General features: G+C 43.5%; 1 protein-coding gene and 2 long non-coding RNA genes across 3 annotated transcripts in view; 2 read left to right on the top strand and 1 right to left on the bottom strand.

Annotated features, from left to right (window-relative positions):
- The window catches only part of LOC135768118 (PDZ domain-containing RING finger protein 4-like), a 26,812-nt gene extending 11,928 nt beyond the window's left edge, over nt 1–14,884 (bottom strand). The window contains exons 1-2 of the mRNA XM_065277263.2: nt 14,642–14,884; nt 5,523–5,776 (exon numbers count right to left, since the gene is read on the bottom strand). Of these exons, the coding sequence (XP_065133335.1) occupies nt 5,523–5,776; nt 14,642–14,710 (323 nt within the window). The 5' untranslated portion in view covers nt 14,711–14,884. The remainder of the gene's footprint in view (nt 1–5,522; nt 5,777–14,641) is intronic.
- On the top strand, nt 9,577–9,982 carry LOC135768117 (uncharacterized). Its single transcript, XR_010542081.1, has 3 exons — nt 9,577–9,628; nt 9,787–9,821; nt 9,904–9,982. It is a non-coding gene; the product is annotated as an uncharacterized lncRNA (long non-coding RNA).
- On the top strand, nt 12,474–21,627 carry LOC135768119 (uncharacterized). The gene is made up of 3 exons (XR_010542082.2): nt 12,474–12,610; nt 14,699–14,752; nt 21,125–21,627. It is a non-coding gene; the product is annotated as an uncharacterized lncRNA (long non-coding RNA).

Genomic DNA, 21,627 nt, shown 5'->3' with positions numbered 1-21,627 from the left:
GGGTCAGAGCTTTCATTGATAAAAGCTTCAGACTCACAGACTGCAAAGGCTCGAACGGGGGGGCCTGAAGGGCTTTCAGCACCATGGACAGGTCCCAGGGAGGAATAGAAGGAGGGCGCGAGGGGTTTAGCCTACGAGCGCCTCTTAAAAATCTAATAACCAAATCATGCTGGCCAACTGATCTGCCGTTAATAAGTGAGTGATGAGCAGAAATAGCAGCGATATCAACTTTAATGGTGGAGGGTGACAGCCTACCGTCTAACCTATGTTGAAGATATAAAAGCACGATGTTAATAGGGCATTCTCTGGGGTCCTCGCGTTGCGAAGAGCACCAGGTGACGAAAAGGTTCCATTTAAACGCGTAAGCCCGTCTCGTAGACGGAGCTCGTGCCGCGTTGATTGTGTTAGATACCGCTTGCGGTAAATCACCTAAACCTTGCGCGCGCTCAACGACCACACATGGAGATCCCACAGGTCGGGGCGCGGGTGCCATAATGTGCCCCCTCCCTGAGAAAGAAGGTCCTTCCTCAGGGGAATCCGCCAGGGAGGGGCTGTCGCGAGGAGCATTAACTCTGGAAACCAATTCTTGCTCGTCCAATATGGGGCGATCAGTAAAAGGCTCTCCTCGTCCTGCCTGACTTTGCACAGTGTCTGCGCGATTAAGCTCACTGGGGGGAATGCGTATTTGCGCATCCCCCGAGGCCAGCTGTGTGCCAATGCGTCCACGCCGAGGCTGCCCTCGGTTAGTGAATAAAATGGGCGACAGTGGGTATCGTCCGGCGACGCAAACAGATCTATCTGCGCACGACCGAACTTCTTCCAAATTAGCTGGACCGTCTGGGGGTGGAGTCGCCATTCGCCGGGGCGCGCAGCTCGAGAAAGCGCGTCCGCCGCTGTATTGAGCGAGCCCGGAATGTGAATGGCACGAAGGGACCTCAGATGCTTCTGACTCCAAAGGAGGAGATGACGAGCGAGATGCGACAGGTGACGGGAGCGCAAACCGCCTTGACGGTTGATATACGCAACGGTCGCAGTGTTGTCGGTGCGTACTAGTACATCCTTCCCTCGCAGCTCCGTAGCGAAGCGTACAAGTCCCAGATATACTGCCCACAACTCTCGGCAATTGATATGCCAGTGCAACTGGGGTGCTGTCCACACCCCCGAAGCCGTAAGCTCGTCGTACGTGGCACCCCAGCCCGTGTCGGACGCATCTGTATGTACAACAGCATGCCGAGCGATCTGTCTCATGGACACACCGGCCCTGAGAAACGCGGGGTCCGACCACGGGGGGAATGTTAGGCGACACGCAGGTGTAATGGTTACACGATGGATGCCGGCGCGCCACGCTCTCCTCGGGACTCGATCGTGAAGCCAACGCTGAAGCGGTCTCATATGGAGCAGTCCGAGCGGTGTCACGGCCGCTGCTGCTGCCATATGCCCCAGGAGCTTTTGAAATTGTTTCAGCGGGACCGCATTCTTCCCTCGGAATGAACCGAGGCAAGTCAGAATTGACTGGACGCGCTCTTCTGTCAAACGCGCCGATAAATCGATCGAGTCCAGTTCCATCCCGAGAAAAGAGATCCTCTGCGTGGGACAGAGTTTGCTCTTTTCCCAGTTGACCCGAAGACCCAAACGGGCGAGATGCCGAAGCGTTAAATCTCTGTGTTCGCAAAGCGTCCGCCGAGAATGCGCTATTATAAGCCAATCGTCGAGGTAAGCCAATATGCGAACGCCGCTCTCTCTGAGGGGTTTTAACGCCGCCTCCACTACTTTCGTGAACACACGGGGAGAGAGGGATAGCCCGAACGGTAAAACTTTGTACTGGTATGCCCGTCCCTCGAATGCAAACCGGAGAAACGGTCTGTGACGAGGGAGAATGGACACATGAAAGTACGCGTCTTTCAGGTCTATAGCCGCAAACCAATCTTGGGGGCGAATTGAATTGAATATTTGCTTCGGTGTTATCATCCTGAAAGACCTCCTCTGCAGAGATTTGTTCAGAACGCGCAAATCCAAGATCGGTCGTAACCCCCCGCCCTTTTTGGGTACTATAAAATACGGGCTGTAGAAGCCCGATCTCATCTCGGTTGGAGGGACCGGCTCGATCGCGTCCTTCGCCAGCAGGACTTCGACCTCTGCACGCAGTACATGTGCATCGGACGCTTTCACCGTGGTGAAACGAATGCCCGAGAATTTGGGTGTGTGCCGGTTAAATTGTATTTCGTAACCGAGGCGGACAGTGCGTAAAACCCAACGAGACGGGCTGGGAAGCTGAAGCCAAGCCCCCAGGGACCGTACGAGGGGAATTAACGGCACTACCGGGGTACCCGCGGGGGGGCGGCGGAGCGTGACAGGTGGTACTGCCGGTACGTCTGCTGGGACAGCATAAGTATCTACAGTATGTGTGTGTGTGACACTGACCTGAGCCCGCTGAGGGTGACGGTCGTCTGGTCTCCTCAGCGGAGAGCACAGACTCCGAAGAGGGTGCTGGTGGTCCCGTCTCCTCAGCGGAGAGCTGGAACTCCTCAGAACACCCGCTGGCGATAGAGGAGAGGGAGGAAGAGCATGTGAATGCCCGCTCACATCTCTCTCGATCCTCTGAAGACCTGGAGAAGGAATAGGAATGCACTCTTTTTGTGGTTTTGTGGGTGCCGGCTGAGAAGCCGGCGGAACAGAAACAAAACGAAACCAAGGATTCTCCATCCGGCCCTCTACCGGTGGAGGGAGCGATGCCGTCACCGTCTCCCGAAGAGTGATCCCATCCAATTCCAGGTCGCCCGTCTCAGGGCCGCTTCGATTTCCGTTTACCACGGGAAGCGGGTGGGGCGGGCGGTGCGGGCTGCCGACGGCTGTTCCCCCTCCGTGGCCTGGAAGATGTTCTAGTGGGGGGGGTGGAGGCAGCCGCCGCAGGGCGCCCTCGGCGAGGAGCAGACGGGGCCGCCGGCGCTGGAGGGCGAGATGCAGGTCGCTTGCGCCGGGGCATGATCTGAGCGATCGCCTCCGTCTGCTTCTGGGCGGCGGAGAACTGCTGGGCAAAAGACTCCACCGACTCACCGAAGAGACCAGCCTGGGACACGGGAGCGTCTAAGAACTTGTTCTTCTCCGCATCCGACATGTCCGCCAGACATAGCCATAAGTGGCGTTCCTGGACCACCATCGTGGACATGGCACGACCAATCGCCTGCGCTGTCACCTTCGTAGCGCGAAGAGCCAGATCAGTGGCAGCCCGGAGCTCCGAAAGGACAGGCGAGTCGTGTCCTCCCTCGTGCAGATCCCTCAAGGCCTTCGCTTGATGAACCTGCAGCAACGCCATTGCGTGCAGGGCTGAAGCCGCCTCTCCACATGCCTGGTGGGCAGCGCCCGTTAAACCGGAGGACTGTCTGCAGGCACGAGAGGGGAGGGTTGGGCGGTCCTTCCAAGAGGGAGCGTGAGCCGGACACAGTTGCATCGCGACAGCACGCTCCACGGGAGGGATCCCCGTGTAACCCTTAGCGGCTCCGCTGGTGAGGGAGGTGAGGGGGGAGGGCTGAAACGGCCGTAATCTCATGGAAAACGGCGACTTCCAGGTTCTAGTCAGCTCCTCGTGCACCTCGGGGAAGAAAGGCACCGGTGGAGAGGGTTGTGAAACCCGGGCAGCTCCAAAGAACCAATCATCCAGGCGGGACGGTTCGGGCTGAGGGGGGGAACCCACTCTAACCCTACGGTCTCCGCCGCTCGAGCGAGCACGGCCACCATCTCTGGATCGAACTCCGGCGTCCCAACCCGACCAGAGGGAGGAAGGGCGTCGGGGTCCACGTCAGGGGGAGGAGGCCCACCCTCGGATGCTGCGGCGTCGGTGGACCCGGAGGGCGGCGCGATGGATTCTAGAGACATCGTAGAACACGACGCTGAAGTCTCCATCGGCACATCAACCGGCTGTGGATGAGGAGGCTGAGAGCCTGAGGACGAATCCCCCGCTCGGCTCAGCACAGTGATGCGCAGGTCGTCCTTAGAGAGCTTCACAGCCGCACCGTGGCGGCGTTCAGCACTCGCATGACGAGGGTTGCGTTTTTCCCGGAGGAAAGACAACCGTCTGCGCAAATCCACAAGGGACATGTTCTCGCAGTGAGAACACTTACCCCCAGCGAACGCTGCCTCTGCGTGCTCGATGCCCAAACACGAAAGACAACGCTCGTGACCGTCCTTCGGACCCATGTACTTGCCGCACCCAAGATCGCACCGACGAAAAGCCATCCTGAAAAGGACGCTGATGTCCGGATATACGAGAGAGTGGCTGCCTTTAACAAGGCACAAAGCTCTCTCGTATCACTCTTTTAGGGAAATTCACTCAGATGCTCAGTTGATGATGCGCACAGGGAAAGGCAACGCACACACTAAACTCAAAACAACAAACAGGTGTAGAGTCGTGGAATTAAGCGAAGCGTCCGCTGTGGTACTGCTAGTCCAACCAACTTCAGCAATCGAATCCCACCAGAGTAAAGTAGCTTCTCAGTAGCAGATACTGCCGGCTTTCGAAGCGATAAAAAGCTAATTTCCTTATTTGCACCTGCTGCTTATATACGCACCTGGCGGGGCGGCGCCAGCATTATGCAAATATCTCAATGCCAAGTTCATTGGCGTTTTAGTAGTATTCGAAGCAGATTGGTCTCTCTAAGCGAGTTCCCAATTCGTCGGTCACGACGTGACGTCGTAGTGACCGACTGAAAGGGAACTTCTCATTCAGAGTTGCTCAGCCAGTCACTACTCATCAGATTTGTATTAAATGTCATCGGTTTAAAGTTGTGAGAACATAATGAAGATATTAAAGATATGTCTGATAATGTTGTAAAGCATCATGCATCACTGTTCACTGTTGTTGAATTAGCAGCATTTTCAGCTTTACTTCTTCATTGTGTTTGGCACATACAGCTGTATTTTATATGTCGATGTGACTTTAAAACCAAAGTGCAATGAAGCCGGTTTATGATCTGTTCTGTGAGACTGGCAGTGTTTGTTTGCTCTATAAAACAACATTAACACCGACTCAAACACCTGATGACAAATAAACAAACAATAAGAAACATGTACTGCCTGAAATATAGAGAGGAGACAGATGTCCATCGGATCTGAATCAACACACACACACACACACACAAACTTGTGTTCACTGAAATCTGTTTCTTCACATTTCAAAGCAGTAATAAAAACACTCAATTCTTAAATGCTTTTCTGTGAAGAGGACAAAGTAATTCAGAGCATTCACATCAGTCACCAAAGGGAATTTAGAAACAAAACAGCACTCTTGAGCAGGTGACAAATGTTAGTCTATGAATTATCAATGAAGCATTGTGCAGCTTTAATGACCTCCCTAACAGACTCACAGACATTTAATTCACTTTCAGCACAGAACAAAGACAAAGTCTCGGATCAGCTCATACGTCTGTCTCCAGAGGACAAACCCAGAAACACTTTATGCTAAACTTCAATTGCTTGAACTCCACAACAGAAGAGAGAAGAACATGAAATAAAACGCCGTGTCTTACCTGTCTGACAGAAGGAAGGGACAGATATCTGGCACAGGTGGTGTCGTAGGACGGAGTTTGGCCAGAGCCATGATGTGCTCAAAAGTGATTTCGGTTTGTGTGCACACATCGACCACCTGGACGTCCTGATCGGAGCCTTGACCCCGGGGCAAAGGGGTACGACGGAGCACCTGAACCACGATGGGGTCTTTAGCGCTGCGGAGAGCTTCCACCGCTTCTTCATGACTCGCTCTCGACAGATCTCTGCCATTCACCTGCGGACGGTGCAGAAAACTTTAATACATTCATCTCAAGACAAATGATTTACAAATATATATGAAAAGATTTCTGAAAACATTATAAAGCTCCTGGCAGTGTTTGTCCATCAGTCATCTGTAATGAAGCTCTCAGAGAATCAACTGACTACAGATCGAATCACACACGACTCTGATGGGCAGTATATCATCCAGACACTTTAAAAAGCATCATTTAGTGAGATGTGTAAAAAATAAAACCGCTTTAATCCCTCAGGCCTTCTGAAGAGAATCAGGAATCAAATCAAATGAATTCCTTCTTTCTCAGTGAGATTGGGGGCATCAGTGATCATACGTCAGCGATCCGGACAGAAGCTATACATAAACACAATGATCGACTCCCAGTGATTCTCTCACCACCTGCTCACCTGTTTTTTTCTGTTTTTGAGTTATTTCCACTCGCTCTGACAACAATAAATAAACTCGGTGGATATCTCAGCGCTCAGCGTGACCTTTGTGTGAATCTGTCTGGCATTCATCACCTGTACAGTAAAGTAGGGCAGATCTTCAGGGACAGCTGGTGTGAAACACACACAACACCCACTTTTCTCTCACGGACACACCAGAAATTAACATTTTTAAGACATTAAACACAACGAGACCAAACGTGAAGTGAGGAGGTTTAATAATCTCACACTGGATTCACTGAGCTTGTGTTCTGGTGAAGCAGAGACGCGAGAACAAAGAACTGTGGGTAGATAAATGAGCTCACCCGTGGATTATGACAAGCTGCTAGAAAAATGAGCGTTAGCTGTACTGTACTGTACTGTACTGTATGTAGTCTCTGTGTCATGCCTGATGGCTGAATGAGAAGAAAGAGGAAGACGACGGTTCTTTTTATTGTTTAAATGAGTGCCAGATGGAGCAATTAATCCCAATAGAAGATGTGAATATGAATTATTTCTGCCACTGTCAGCATCTGCCCGACACCTTTTAACATCCAGCTTCATTTAAACTGATGCTAATGATGTTTCATACGGCTGTAGAATATAAGTGCTAATATACACAGATGGTGAAGGGCACGACCTCTGAAGGACAGCGGGATATGAACGCTAGATGATGACCACACACGTTTAACCGAGGATTTTTCCTTTACACTTTACCTTTGTAAATGATCATTAAAGCAAATACACATCTGTTAAGTAAGGTATAATGTATAAGCACATCTGTTAAATGAGGTATAATGTATGAGCACCTGGTTGTTATCACAGAAATAAGCGACAGAACGCGGAGGGTCTTTGAAGGGTCTTATTTTGTGATAACAACCGGCTGTCTGTACATTATACTACTTTTACCTCATAAGTAAGGTAAGGAGCATTAACTATTGATTTGAAATATTATATTTGTTTATTTTTAATGAATGCAGACCTTCCGTGAGGAAAACACGTTACTTTCAGTTTGAATCACTGATCTATATAAATGACTGGATTGCGCATAGAACGCTTAACGTAACCGCGTGAGGTGAAGCCAGCGCAGAGTTCGAGCGGCCATCTTGGTATACCCAACCGGCAGAGGGTATCTAAATGAACCCCCTTTAACCGTATCAGTCACACAAGATTCATTTTTAGGATATGTGTACGCAAATTAATTGTTAATTCTGGTGTTATTTGCAATGTTTATGTTTTAGTCGGGCAGGATAAGGGATTTATGAAACACAGTTTATGTGAGTGTCTGTGGCATTCTGTTAATAACATGGGTATAAATAAAGTTTTTTGACATTCAGCTACACGGTCAGCGTTATTTCTCTAAATAAGTTAAGGTAACTTGTAAGATTAGATAACATAATTACAAAACCACAAATGATTGTCTTCACATACGGTACAAAGCATGATTATTTATCTATTTAGATTTCAGAATGAGCACATCATTAATACTAAATATGATGTGGTCTGTCTGCTAATCTGATACTGAAATGAAGATGAATGTATAATAACTGTTTAAAAAGCTAAAAAGCTAAACAACTTTCAGCAAATAACTATGTACATGCTTAGGATGTTTGCGTTGTAATAATGTTAAGGGTAACTTCAGATATAAAAACGAAGACTAGTAAAGTGATGTTTTATCATTAAAATCTGATAACGTCCATTGATTTAAAAGAACGTTTGGGTATACCAACATGGCTTGTGGGAGATTTACTCTTCAGATAGATTGAATGACTCCCTCAGTAACACAGCCCATGTGTGTGCCACGAATCAATTTACATTTACATAAATACAATCTCTAATATTCAAGTGATAAGAGGCGCACACTTAGCCGTGAAGCTGCGTTAAATCCAAAAAATTTGTTGAAGGGTAAAGGTTGTAAGCGGGGTACTGACGGCCGTCCGTTAGCGTCCCACCCTACACCAGACTAAATGTCTCATTTCAATAATAAGTGTCAAGTTAAAATATGACTTGTGGTTCGGTACAGTAAAGACGTTATGAGTTCATAAATCACACGGACAGACAGATTGGTTGTTGGAACGGGTGCACGGTGCAGCCGGGATATAAAACAGCAGTCGGACCACCAGGGAAATTTGACCGTCCCTTTGGCATGGCAACACGAGGTGACTAAATGCAGAGGCCTCACCTCTAAACAGCATAAAACATCAGCGTCACGCGCCCGTGGGCTATTTCTCACTGTAATGGAGCCACTCGGCTCTGCTGGAGCACCGGCCCAACACCTACATTAAACCAATGTGAACAATTTTATGGTTCAATTCATCTCCTGACACCCTGATGCTCTGTAGCAAATCCATGCGCTTCGGAAATCTTCAGTTATCTGAATAAATTGATTTCTGCAATCTTTAACTTATTTTGTAAAATGAATGCTCATTTAAATTTACTAAATAATCATCATATTACATCTTTAAACATCTACAAGATGAAGTGATGTTTAAGCAGAGGATCATGGGTAATGTAGTTTTGTCATGCACATCTCTCAATACTTATTTATCTATATTACACAAAAACATTGTATTTATTAAATATTCATAACAACATTTGATCACAATCGAAACATTAGATACAACTCACAGCCTCTTCCTGTCTCTCATACAACAGTATCATTCTGATATAAAGAGAGAAAGACACAATAATAATGTATGTCATGTTATTGATGAACAGTATTAGAGATGACATTTATTTCCCATAATCCCCTGCAGATCTTCAGTTCAGATGTATTGTCTCCATTAAACTCAACTTGTGTTTTTACACCTCTAAAATCTTAATAAAACCAGGGGCCTGTACCATAAAAATGGTTAAAGGATTATAGGATTAGTTTTAAGTTGGCAAAACCTAGCCAATGTGATCAGGCCTTGTTGGTTCAAGCTATTTTCATGGTACCCAAAATCCAGGGATTGCACAAACTAATTCTAAACTTACCTGGCTAACCAACTAAACCAGCTTCATGGTACAGGCCCCTGAACAAACACAAACATCTCCCAACATCAGCATGAATCAAACTTTGTTTAGTGATTCATGAACTCATCAGGTCATTCTGACATAAAACAACAAAAAACTAACACTGTGTGAAGAGAACTAAAACTTTAACAATAAGCAAAAATCAAAGACACTTCAGGAAAAATCTGTTTAGCTTTTGCAAAAATCTTTTGTTTCTTCATATTAAACTGGGTTTCATTCAAATATAATGATACACATGTAAACGTAAACTGGAATATCCCATTTAATTTTGTATGTTTGTACAGAGAGTCTTGCTTGAGGAAATACACTTCATCTATAATAATAATGTTGTGCTTTTAAAGGAAGACTCATGTTTCTATTTATATGTTTAGTTTGTGGGGGGAGGGACGTCTTTACCCAAAATCTCCTGCAGGTAAATCACATCTGGAAGTTTCCCATGAGTCTTTGTGTCTGTGGTGTAATGTTTAAAGGGTTTTCCTCATTCATCCCCTAAAGCATCATGAAAAAATACTCTCAACCTGTCTGGAGATTTTACACATTTGCTAATGACCTTTCCTCTTTCTGCCGCAGGAATCTTCATTTCACATTTCAGATACCTGCCAGAGGTGATAAACACCAGCAAACACTACATGAGCATCTCTCTCTCATGTGTCTCTGCTGTTGATCAATGCTGTATTTTCCCTGCAGCCATTGCATGAAGCTATTTCCAAATCATCAATCCTTCCTCAGGTGGCCCTCAACCGTCTGAAGACCAGACCGAGTTAAGGTATCATAACATAAAATATTAAACAAGTTAAACTGTAACAACATTATGGTCATTCATTAAAGACTTTGGAATCTAATTGGCTAAATTGCTACTGGTCCCAGTGTCAGATAGTATTGATGTTCTCAATGGATTTTGTAATCTAAATTAATTACTTACGCGATCAGAGTACAGCAGCCAAACAATTGATTTCATTTGAACAAAAGCTTGCTATCCCAGAAGACACTGTGTTCACTGCATTGACAAGCATCACATTCATATAAGAGCAGGTGTTCTTCTGGAAAAGTTTATAGTCCATTTATACTTTACACACAAACACATGAATAAAGACACACAGCCGTAGACACAAGTGCATGTACAGAAGGGTAACATTGTTATAACCACAACTCATGAGAAACAAATTCAAAGCACGAAGCTCAAGAGAAACAAATCTCATCATTCAGATGAAAACACGTTTAAATGATCTGACTGTATTTGGATTTCAAGGCACATTTAGATCATGCGTTTGTTTTGTTGTTCACATTATGAAGACTGAAATAGATTTGAAATGCTGGTCTGGTTTTTTTATTCATCCAGATGCCTTCAGACCTCACCGAGTCTGAGCTATCCCATCATGCTCTCTGTTACCCTCGGTCTTATCAGGGTGACCACAGAGAGTGCCTGTCATGACCCGGGCTGTGACTCGTAGAAGATGCCTCTTACAGCGGTCAGTCCAGGGCTTTGTGTTCCTTTGCCCCCCCTTCCCTGAATCCCCACTTCCTAAAGCAGTGCTCGCACAACCCAAGAGAGAGAGAGAGACAGAGAGAGGCATTAACAGGTGATAACAGATCAAATGAGCCTCTATTCTGATACCATGACCATTTGTGGAAATGTCAGAGCGGATATTGAAGCGGTGATATCGCAGAGAAAAGCACAGACCATCTGCTTATTAACAAATGGAAGAGATATGGAGGAGAGACGCCTGTCTGGAGACATCCCGAAGAGATTCACATACACACAGAACAATGCTGTCCAGCTGAATGAGAGAAAGAGACGCTCTCGTCTTTTATCAAAGCAACACACCTTACAAAAACACGCTCGCTCGCTCGCTCTCACTGAGAGAAAGAGAACTGAAAGAAGCTGATATGACATCAAGGATATTCTTGAAATCTTCATATAAAATTACTGAATGAATCAAACTACGAGCGCCAGACACCGATGCAATCTACAGCCTTTATTCTCACAAATGAAAACATTAATGTCTTCAAACAAACAAAAAACTAAAAGAACAACAGTTAAAGGTAGATGAATAGAACATTATGCCTCAATATTCAATATGTAAAGGGGGTAAGTACAGTAAAGTCATATGAGACATCTAATTTAGCATCAATGTCAAGATGTGTCAAGCTGAAACAGATGATTCTTTTTGTTTATTTATTTGTTGTGAAATACTCAAAGTCTTTCTCCTTCATCAATCAGAGTCAGTTTTCTCTCTCTTCTTTATGAATGAAGTCAGTTCATCAGAAAGATGCTGAGCTGGCTGCCACCATGAGATGTCTCATATCTACTTTCTCCTGACTTTCATTCAATACTGATGGAAATATAGTGATCGGGGTTTTTTGTAATTAAATTTTTTTTTATTTTGTTTTCATCCGATACATGACAACAACTTTAAACAGATACTGCATTTTAGGACAAAATAGATATAATAGCTGTAATTAACAAAACTACCAAGTAATGAGAGAAAAACAAAAAATAATTAAAATAATAATAATATAATAACAATGAAAGACCAAAATATTGTCTCACAGCATTCACAAAAGACTAAAAGTCTTCCCAGACCGGAATACCCACAGGAACCCCTGCTTTGTTTTTATTATGTAGTTTGTAAAGCAAACGTTCGTATGAAGCTGTCTTAGTCATTATGTTGACCCATTCTTTTAATTCTGGGGTTTTGGGAGTTTTTCAGTTTTTCAAAATGACTCAAGCGTCACTGAGACTCCACCATAATCACCATAAACGCTCCCTTTGTAATATTTGGCATCTGTTCCCTGTCACCCAATAGACACAACCTTGGTAATAACGGTATTGTTGTTCCAAGCCATTTGCTCAAACGATTTAAAGTTTGGTGCCATGAAGACTGAATAATTGAACAACACCCGATACAATGAATAAAAGTGCCTCTATCTTTTTTACATTTCCAGCAAACATCGTTATTTGTCAAACCCTCTCTATTGAGTCTAAGAGGTGTCAGAAAAATTGTGATCGCTTTTGAAACTCGTATGCATCCTACTGAAAAACAAACACAGAGTTCCATAGCAGATCAGAATTTCCCAACGTTTCAAACTCTACACATGATTGTAAAGAAGTCAACGAAAATAACTCTCTCTCTCTCTCTCTCTCTCTCTCTCTCTCTCTCTCTCTCTCTCTCTCTCTCTCTCTCTCTCTCTCTCTCTCTCTCTCTCTCTCTCTCTCTCTCTCTCTCTCTCTCTCTCTCGTAATCTGTGGATGTGAGATCCATCAACAGGCTCATTTCTCTCAGCTTCTGTTCCTGATCTCAGCTGTGAGGTTTGAGGTCCATCAGTCAGCCTCACAGAGTCCGACAGCCAGATGGATTGAAACATTTGTAGAGTACAGTCCAGTATAGAGGAGGTCAGCAGGGCCCCGGGGCCATCACACACACGCGCACACACACACACACACACACACACACACACACAGGCATTGATGAAAGTCATTTGTCAGACACACATGTGCACACACCTGTCCAGCTGAGCTCTTCATAAACTCACTGATGTCACTGTTTATTATCTTACGATGAAACATAACACTAACAAACCCAGAGGTAAAGTGGGTTTCTTTGTCATATCATTTAATTGAAAAATCAACTTAATGTCACCGCTAAACACAGCTGAGAAACAATGGTTCATTTCGCAACCCATTTAAATAGGTATAATCTATGCCGAGACCTACAAGCACATTTTGATGAAAATACACACATTTTTCTTTTTTACAAGAGCAGACTTTGCGCTTCCAACTTAGACTTGCAACTTTTGTGACTTTGTCTCAACCCACAGTTTGATAAACGCTGACCTGCAGTATAGTCAGCAGTCTTTATAGACTACATTTTAAGCAGTCAAAGATGCCCTATTACAACAGAATTATATGATGAATCATTAGCAGATAAGACAATCCCAGAATGCATTGAAACAAGTGAAAAACACTTATCAATTTAAAACGTCCCTGTCTGGAATACATGCATTTAGTTTACCCTGCAAGATACGCAAACTTTCAGTGATCCTCGCTCTTAATATACCTGTAATCTCTGAAGTGACTCATGTCTGTCAATGTTCAAGTCAAAGTGATTGTCAAGTATGGCAGCTCATACTCGAAAAGTCACCTCTGCATTTAGCTGCTATCACTGCAGACTCCAACCAGCGACCTTTAGCTTACAAGCCATTAGCCACAAATGCTCCAAATCTTAAACTTGAATCAGATGTCGTATTAAAAAGAGCACAATAAAGTGAGAAGATCCAAACCCAAAACAACGACAACACAATACAATTACACAACCAAGGCACATGAACAAACCCCTACAAAACTACAACACGTGTGATGTCTACTGGTTAGTATGTAAATCATCAGACTTTTTCTAGGTTTGTTGTGGCTTAATTCAGTTCCCCATCATGTTGTTCAACCCAAACTCACTGAACACTGACGCTGAACCTACAGACATTCATCATCAGCCATCAGACATCAGTTTAATTATAGTGAGTTACAACAGTAATGAATGAACATCATACACACAGCAGAACAGATCACATTTTATTACCAGCTAGAATCATTTTATACCATCTTTAATGAGACCGCAATCACAGAGCCGTGAAAACACTCGGTGTGTGTGTGTGTGTGTGTGTGTGTGTGTGTGTGTGTGTGTGTGTGTGTGTGTGTGTGTGTGTGTGTGTGTGATACAGCACAGGGGTCTATTAAAACCCTTCAGGTGATAAAAGAGTGAAGTAGCATTATAAGAGTTAATGAAACACTCAACAGAGAATAAATCAACAGCAATGAAATCTAAACGCTTATTCAAAGACGTTACGCTTACATCTACTCACACACACACACACACTGACTCTTATGGATAAATATGCTCAAAATGAAATCCATTATAATCAATCCAAAACACAACTGTACAAGTCCACAAGATCTCATGAGAATCTCACACGTGTCTCTCAGCCATTTCTTTCTTGCTGTTACTCTGAACTTAAAAATCTTTTGGCTTATTTTCTGTATGTAAATACTACAACTGAGTCAATTCATCCTAAATTCAACTAAAGTGGGTAAAGTAGTACAATGACACAAGCCCAAACATCAAAGTACCACATGTAAAGTTATTACTATCTAGCATCATGACCAAAGAACATCAAGGTATTACAACAATATCAACACATCATAAGAACAATGTATCACCATCATAAAAACCTGAAGGTATCAGTATAGCACAGTGTCCAGGACACTTCAGTATTCCCACAGTACATGCACATAAAAACAAGGTATTGCCATGGCGATACCACATCCACTGTCATTCTGCTTTACAGTAAATCTCTCACAGTAAACAATACACAACAACGTGAAGCTGTCCTATCACACACACAGAGTCTGAATGTCTCATCTTGGTCTCACCTGTGAGATCTCATACAGTAGTTTGTAATGCTCCTCTCTCTTCTGTAAACTACACAGATTGCAGCCCATCCTCGTCGTCAGGGATACGGCAGACCTCTCGCTCTCCCCACGGTGAGTCGGGGGTCTCCCTCCAGAAACACACCACACGCACACATACACACACCGGTTCTCATGCGTGTGTCGTCCGCATGCATACACACGTCAGGCGGCAGCAGCAGCAGCGCACTCGAGTGTGTGTGTGTGTGTGTGTCCTCTCTCTCACTCTCTGACTCGCAGACACACCCCCTTCTCCTGCTCAGCCTATGAATAATGATGAGCAGCTATATGCGTATGCATGATGGGGTGTGGCTAACTCAGTGGGAGGAGCCAGTGAACAGTGCATCATTAACAATCTGTCACTATTGAGACAATAAAGGTCTTTGTGAGAGCAACACTGATTCCCTCTGAGCTGTAATGAACAATAAAAACCATACACACGCACACACACACACAAGCACACACACTCAACAACATTACTACTAATACATGAAAAGACAAGATTACTGTGTGCTCTATGTGTGTGCGTGTGTGTGTGTTGTGATAGGGATTCAGACCGGTTTTAATTCTTAAACTGGTATTACTAGTTAGGGAAATGTAGCTTACAGTGGAACCGATCAGAAGGATTTCACCCCAAAATGTAGAAAGCAAAGTAGGTCACTCATACTTACACACTAACACAGAGACAGCTAACACACAGCACATACACACAACATGTTCATTTATAGTATCAAGAATAAATAGTACTGTATATATTAACTTCTTTCCTATTGCACTATATATCACTGCATATGTTTATATGGTATTGCTGGTGTTGTTCTGTCTGTGTACTGGTCTGTATTGTGACAGTGTCAGTGTTATGTGTGTATTACTACTGTATGTATCTTATATGCTGCACAAATCATGAAATGTCCCATGTGTACCAGGCTGATTACTGTCATGTTGTCGTAGTGTATGCAAATGACCTCCAGGACATGTTAGAGACATTAGTGTTCATTTAACCATTTGTCTAAAGAAATAAATTCAACATGTGAAATGGATCATTAATTATTATTAGAGACTCACAAATATAGAAACATTGGATTGATGTGATTAAGGTTTTGAATAGTAGCCAGTATGATGGCTGATATTATAAATATATAATGTTCTACAATGGAGTATTCAAACCAAACTGCATGTGACATCAGGCACTGATGCTTTATTATCTAACATGTTAAATATTGGCTGATACCCATATGCTCATTAATATGCTGTGCATCTAAACTGGGAGGGAGGAGTAACGCAAGAAAAATGTTCAAATTATGCATCATCACAGCAGGTGCAATTCATTCTTTTTACAAGCAGCCATCAGAAGCATACATCAAACTGAGCTGATTACAGTCGTGTGATAGCATCTGAAAGAATTAACCAACTGTAATTGTTAAGTAATTGGCCCTGGAGTTTTTATGCACACAAACACAGTGCTATGAGTAAATGAGCTCTCATCAGCTGACGATCACTCAATGCCCATTGGGAGAAAATAATCAGATTTACTGGGCTTTAATTTTACTCAGCTGCCCTGGAGGCAAAGCACAGGGTATCAAACAACACCATTACACACGCACACAGACATAATATTTAGCTTTAATATTCAATTCAATTCAATATACATTACATGTGCTAGTATGGAACTAGTTAGTTAAAAACCTTACGTTACCTTACGTATGACTGAATAACTTCCCAATTCTGCCCATGCATGCACACATACACTCATCTGTTTTCATCAGGTTGTTAACCTAGGAATAGGCAGGAATCTTTGCGACAGGCATTTTGAAGTTGCATGTCAAATAGTCAAATACATCAGTGAAGTATCATCCACTCTAAAGTCCATCTGAGATCAAAGGGTGTAAGTGCGTGTGTGTGATATTGAATTTAAAGGGCAACATTAAGTGTAGTGTGAGCTGAAAATATATCTTAGACTCTACTGAGTCTGACAACAAAGACAAAAACATGGGTGAATCATCAAGCACCTAAACTATAAACTTCAAACCCCCAATAGAACCTGCAACATAACCCCCTATTAACCTTCAACAGAAGGTCCCCTGTAGAACCTGTAACATAACTCCCTATTAAAACCTCCAACAGAACCCCCTGTGAAACCTGCAACAGAATCCTTGTAGAACCTTCAACAGAACCCCTTTGAGAACCTGCAACAGAACACCCCTTGTAGAACCTGCAACATAACTTCCTTTTAGAACCTGCAACATAACTCCCTTTTAGAACCTGCAACAGAACCCCCTATTAGAACCTGCAACAGAAGGTCCCCTGTAGAACCTGCAACAGAACCCCCTATTAGAACCTGCAACAGAGCCCCCTATTAGAACCTGCAACAGAACCCCCTGTGAAACCTGCAACAGAACCCTTGTAGAACCTTCAACAGAACCCCTTTGAGAACCTGCAACATAACTTCCTTTTAGAACCGGAAACATAACTCCCTATTAGAACAGAACCCCCTATTAGAACCTGCAACAGAAGGTCCCCTGTAGAACCTGCAACAGAACCCCCTATTAGAACCTGCAACAGAACCCCTGTAGAACCTGCAACAGAACCCCCTATTAGAACCTGCAACAGAGCCCCTTATTAGAACCTTCAACAGAACCCCTGTGAAACCTGCAACAGAACCCTTGTAGAACCTTCAACAGAACCCCTTTGAGAACCTGCAACAGAACATCCCTTGTAGAGCCTGCAACATAACTTCCTTTTAGAACCTGCAACATAACTCCCTATTAGAACCTGCAACAGAACCCCCTATTAGAACCTTCAACAGAACCCCTTTGAGAACCTGCAACAGAACACCCCTTGTAGAACCTGCAACATAACTTCCTTTTAGAACTTGCAACATAACCCCCTATTAGAACCTGCAACAGAAGGTCCCCTGTAGAACCTGCAACAGAACTTCCTTTTAGAACCGGAAACATAACTCCCTATTAGAACAGAACCCCCTATTAGAACCTGCAACAGAAGGTCCCCTGTAGAACCTGCAACAGAACCCCCTATTAGAACCTGCAACAGAACCCCTGTAGAACCTGCAACAGAACCCCCTATTAGAACCTGCAACAGAGCCCCTTATTAGAACCTTCAACAGAACCCCTGTGAAACCTGCAACAGAACCCTTGTAGAACCTTCAACAGAACCCCTTTGAGAACCTGCAACAGAACATCCCTTGTAGAGCCTGCAACATAACTTCCTTTTAGAACCTGCAACATAACTCCCTATTAGAACCTGCAACAGAACCCCCTATTAGAACCTTCAACAGAACCCCTTTGAGAACCTGCAACAGAACACCCCTTGTAGAACCTGCAACATAACTTCCTTTTAGAACTTGCAACATAACCCCCTATTAGAACCTGCAACAGAAGGTCCCCTGTAGAACCTGCAACAGAACCCCCTATTAGAACCTGCAACAGAGCCCCCTATTAGAACCTGCAACAGAACCTCCTGTGAAACCTGCAACAGAACCCTTGTAGAACCTTCAACAGAACCCCTTTGAGAACCTGCAACATAACTACCTTTTAGAACCGGCAACATAACTCCCTATTAGAACAGAACCCCCTATTAGAACCTGCAACAGAAGGTCCCCTGTAGAACCTGCAACAGAACCCCCTATTAGAACCTGCAACAGAACCCTTGTAGAACCTTCAACAGAACCCCTGTGAAACCTGCAACAGAACCCTTGTAGACCCTTCAACAGAACCCCTGTGAAACCTGCAACAGAACCCTTGTAGAACCTTCAACAGAAGGTCCCCTGTAGAACCTGCAACATAACCCTTGTAGAACCTTCAACAGAACCCCTTTGAGAACCTGCAACAGAACATCCCTTGTAGAGCCTGCAACATAACTTCCTTTTAGAACCTGCAACATAACTCCCTATTAGAACCTGCAACAGAACCCCCTATTAGAACCTGCAACAGAACCCCCTATTAGAACCTGCAACAGAAGGTCCCCTGTAGAACCTGCAACAGAACCCCCTATTAGAACCTGCAACAGAGCCCCTTATTAGAACCTTCAACAGAACCCCTGTGAAACCTGCAACAGAACCCTTGTAGAACCTTCAACAGAACCTCTTTGAGAACCTGCAACAGAACCCTCTGTGAAACCTGCAACAGAACCCTTGTAGAACCTTCAACAGAACCCCTGTGAAACCTGCAACAGAACCCTTGTAGAACCTTCAACAGAACCCCTTTGAGAACCTGCAAAAGAACATCCCCTGTAGAACCAGCAACATAACTCCCTATTAGAACCTGCAACAGAACCCCCTATTAGAACCTGCAACAGAACCCCCTATTAGAACCTGCAACAGAAGGTCCCCTGTAGAACCTGCAACAGAACCCCCTATTAGAACCTGCAACAGAACCAATTATTTTATAGGATTTTTGTTTTATGTCTGTGGGGTTAAATCCTAAAATCCCTGCTGAAGTCAAAAATAAAATAAAATAACATCCAACAATGCATTTAAATCCTACCTGCTTTACATTTTGTAAATCTGTCTGAAGAATGAAGACTCATACATTATTGAGACACAGACGCTGATGTCTGTAAAACACACACATAGATATAAACAATTATATCTGCCTAAAAAACATCTGAGGACGTAAACCCCCCCATCTCCACACAGCAGCTATCAGAGGTGTGCTTGTGAAACTCATGCGTGTCAAATGTGTCCTGGTTCTGTCTGACATCACACGCTACTTTACTGCACTGTCAGCAAGTGTGGAGCGCCTCGCAGATAAACAACTGCACGAGAAAACGCTTTCATTTACATGTGACGTGTCTGAATATAGACATGAGAAACAGCAGCTGAGAATAAACACACACTGATGTTCTACAGTCGTGTTAAGCAGAGCTGGTTAAAAGTTCAGCGTGTCAATCTTTTCTGTTAAACAACAAGTACAGACAACAAACTTTCACTTACTCGATACAAACACACAACCTGCATAAACAGATCTCAACACAGAGGAAAACTGAGCAATCAATCTAAACACACACAACACAAGACACACATTATCACCTGCTGGTCAACAACATCACAGCAGTTGATTAAACACACAAACACACACACAGATTGAAACGGCTTTCATGGCTAGAGGACGATAACAGCTAACAGTGCTCAACAAATCAACCTCTGACTGAGTCACACCAAGCAACACAAATGACCCACAAACCCTCAGAGAGAGAGACAGAGTCTGTGAATGAGAGCGAGAGAGAGAGATGCCTGATTTAATTTACTCCCATTAAACATCTGTTCATGTACAGTACGATGTCTGATAAGCACAGCAGGAACCTGCAGCATCTTCAGCCCGAGGGGTTTGAGTTTCTGTTTGCCTCATGAAATCACACAACAGCAGCGAGCGGTTAGCAGTCACAACACAGCAGGTTCAGTTTCTACTAAAGTTCATGAGACTCCATCTGGAAAATCCACTTTAAACTGCTCACTGTGGGTTACAGCATTTCTTCTGACCAAACTGCCCACTTTCAAATTGAAGGAACTGAGGTAAAAAAATATAAGGATTGACACTGACCACAGTAACATGATATTTTAAATAATTTACATTGTGCCTACGTCATATTTTTGCTAGATTTTACTTAGTTTTAATAATAAAGCAAGCAAAAACACAAACAAACACAACAACATGTGACATAACTTTCAACATAAGTGAAAATGATGTACCTCTCAAATACTTCATACTTCTTTCTTATTGGCTGGTGACAAGTGTCAATCACTGGCATCATCATTGAATCTGGGGTGTGGCCACACTGGATATGTGGTTGTGATAACCTAGTTGAGGATCTTGTATGTTTCAGACACCAGATTCTGCTTATCTCACAACACATCTAAACTTACTTCTCTTATAAATATATATATATATATATATATAAATGTATGGCTTCTTTTATATGATGAACTTTGACTGTTTGTCCCTGTTTACTAAAATGTAACTCTGAGGTTTTGCTTTCACATGAATAATTGAATTCCTCTGAGCCACAAGTTTCCAAGTTCTTTAAAAAAAGTTTTGTGTTTCAAAATATTTGTTATTCAGGGATTTCACAGAGGATTTTCAGTCCTCCACAGAGATGAGTGGGAAAACATGAATTATTTATTACTAAACAGAAAAATAAAACTGAAGCGTAGATTTAAATCAGAGGGGAAGATGCTAACGGTTTGATCATTTCACATAAAAAAAAACTTGATTCATGGATTTGATGTCTACAAACAGATGTGAACTTTGACTTTTTTATTGTTTAAAAACTTCTAAGCTGATATTCTGATGAGGTACACTGATGGATATTATCAGTTTTTAATATATGTAAGGAAAATTGGTTTAAATACTGTGGGCAAAGATGTTTTGCTATTTGAGAAACTTTAAATACAACTTTTACTTATACAACTTTTTTTCTTGTTTTATTCAGAATACATCTGTCAGCGAATCATCTGAACTTTAGATCCACTGGATCCTTGAGCGACACAGAAGAGCTGCAGATACGGTACAGTACTGTATGGGCATCATACCGTAAAACTGCAAGAAAAACACAAAGACAAGCAGCAGGTCATCTTCAGATTGTGTTCCTGATTGAAGATATAATAATACTGCTGTCAAGGTTCTCTGAACAACTAAACAATACAGAGACGATCTATAATTAAATTATACATGAAAGTCTGATACACCCTACAGTTCAATAAAACAGCTTTAAATCTTGAAGATGTGTACATTTAAAAAAAATAAACCGTGTTAAAATAGCAACTGTGTATGAGAAGAAACATATGAGAAACCTTCAGCACTGAGATGATTTCTAATAGAAAGTGAGACAGACAGACAGACAGACAGATTATCCAGTGGAGATGAATGAGGAGTGTCCGGTTGAAAGCACACAGCACATTACAGCAATGGTCCGTGTTATATTCACCCATCAAA

This window comes from Paramisgurnus dabryanus, chromosome 23 (genome assembly GCF_030506205.2).
Source record: "Paramisgurnus dabryanus chromosome 23, PD_genome_1.1, whole genome shotgun sequence".
NCBI classification, from domain to species: Eukaryota; Metazoa; Chordata; class Actinopteri; order Cypriniformes; family Cobitidae; genus Paramisgurnus; species Paramisgurnus dabryanus.
Note: the sequence above shows the minus strand (reverse complement) of the source record. Positions and strands in the feature narration are given on the sequence as shown.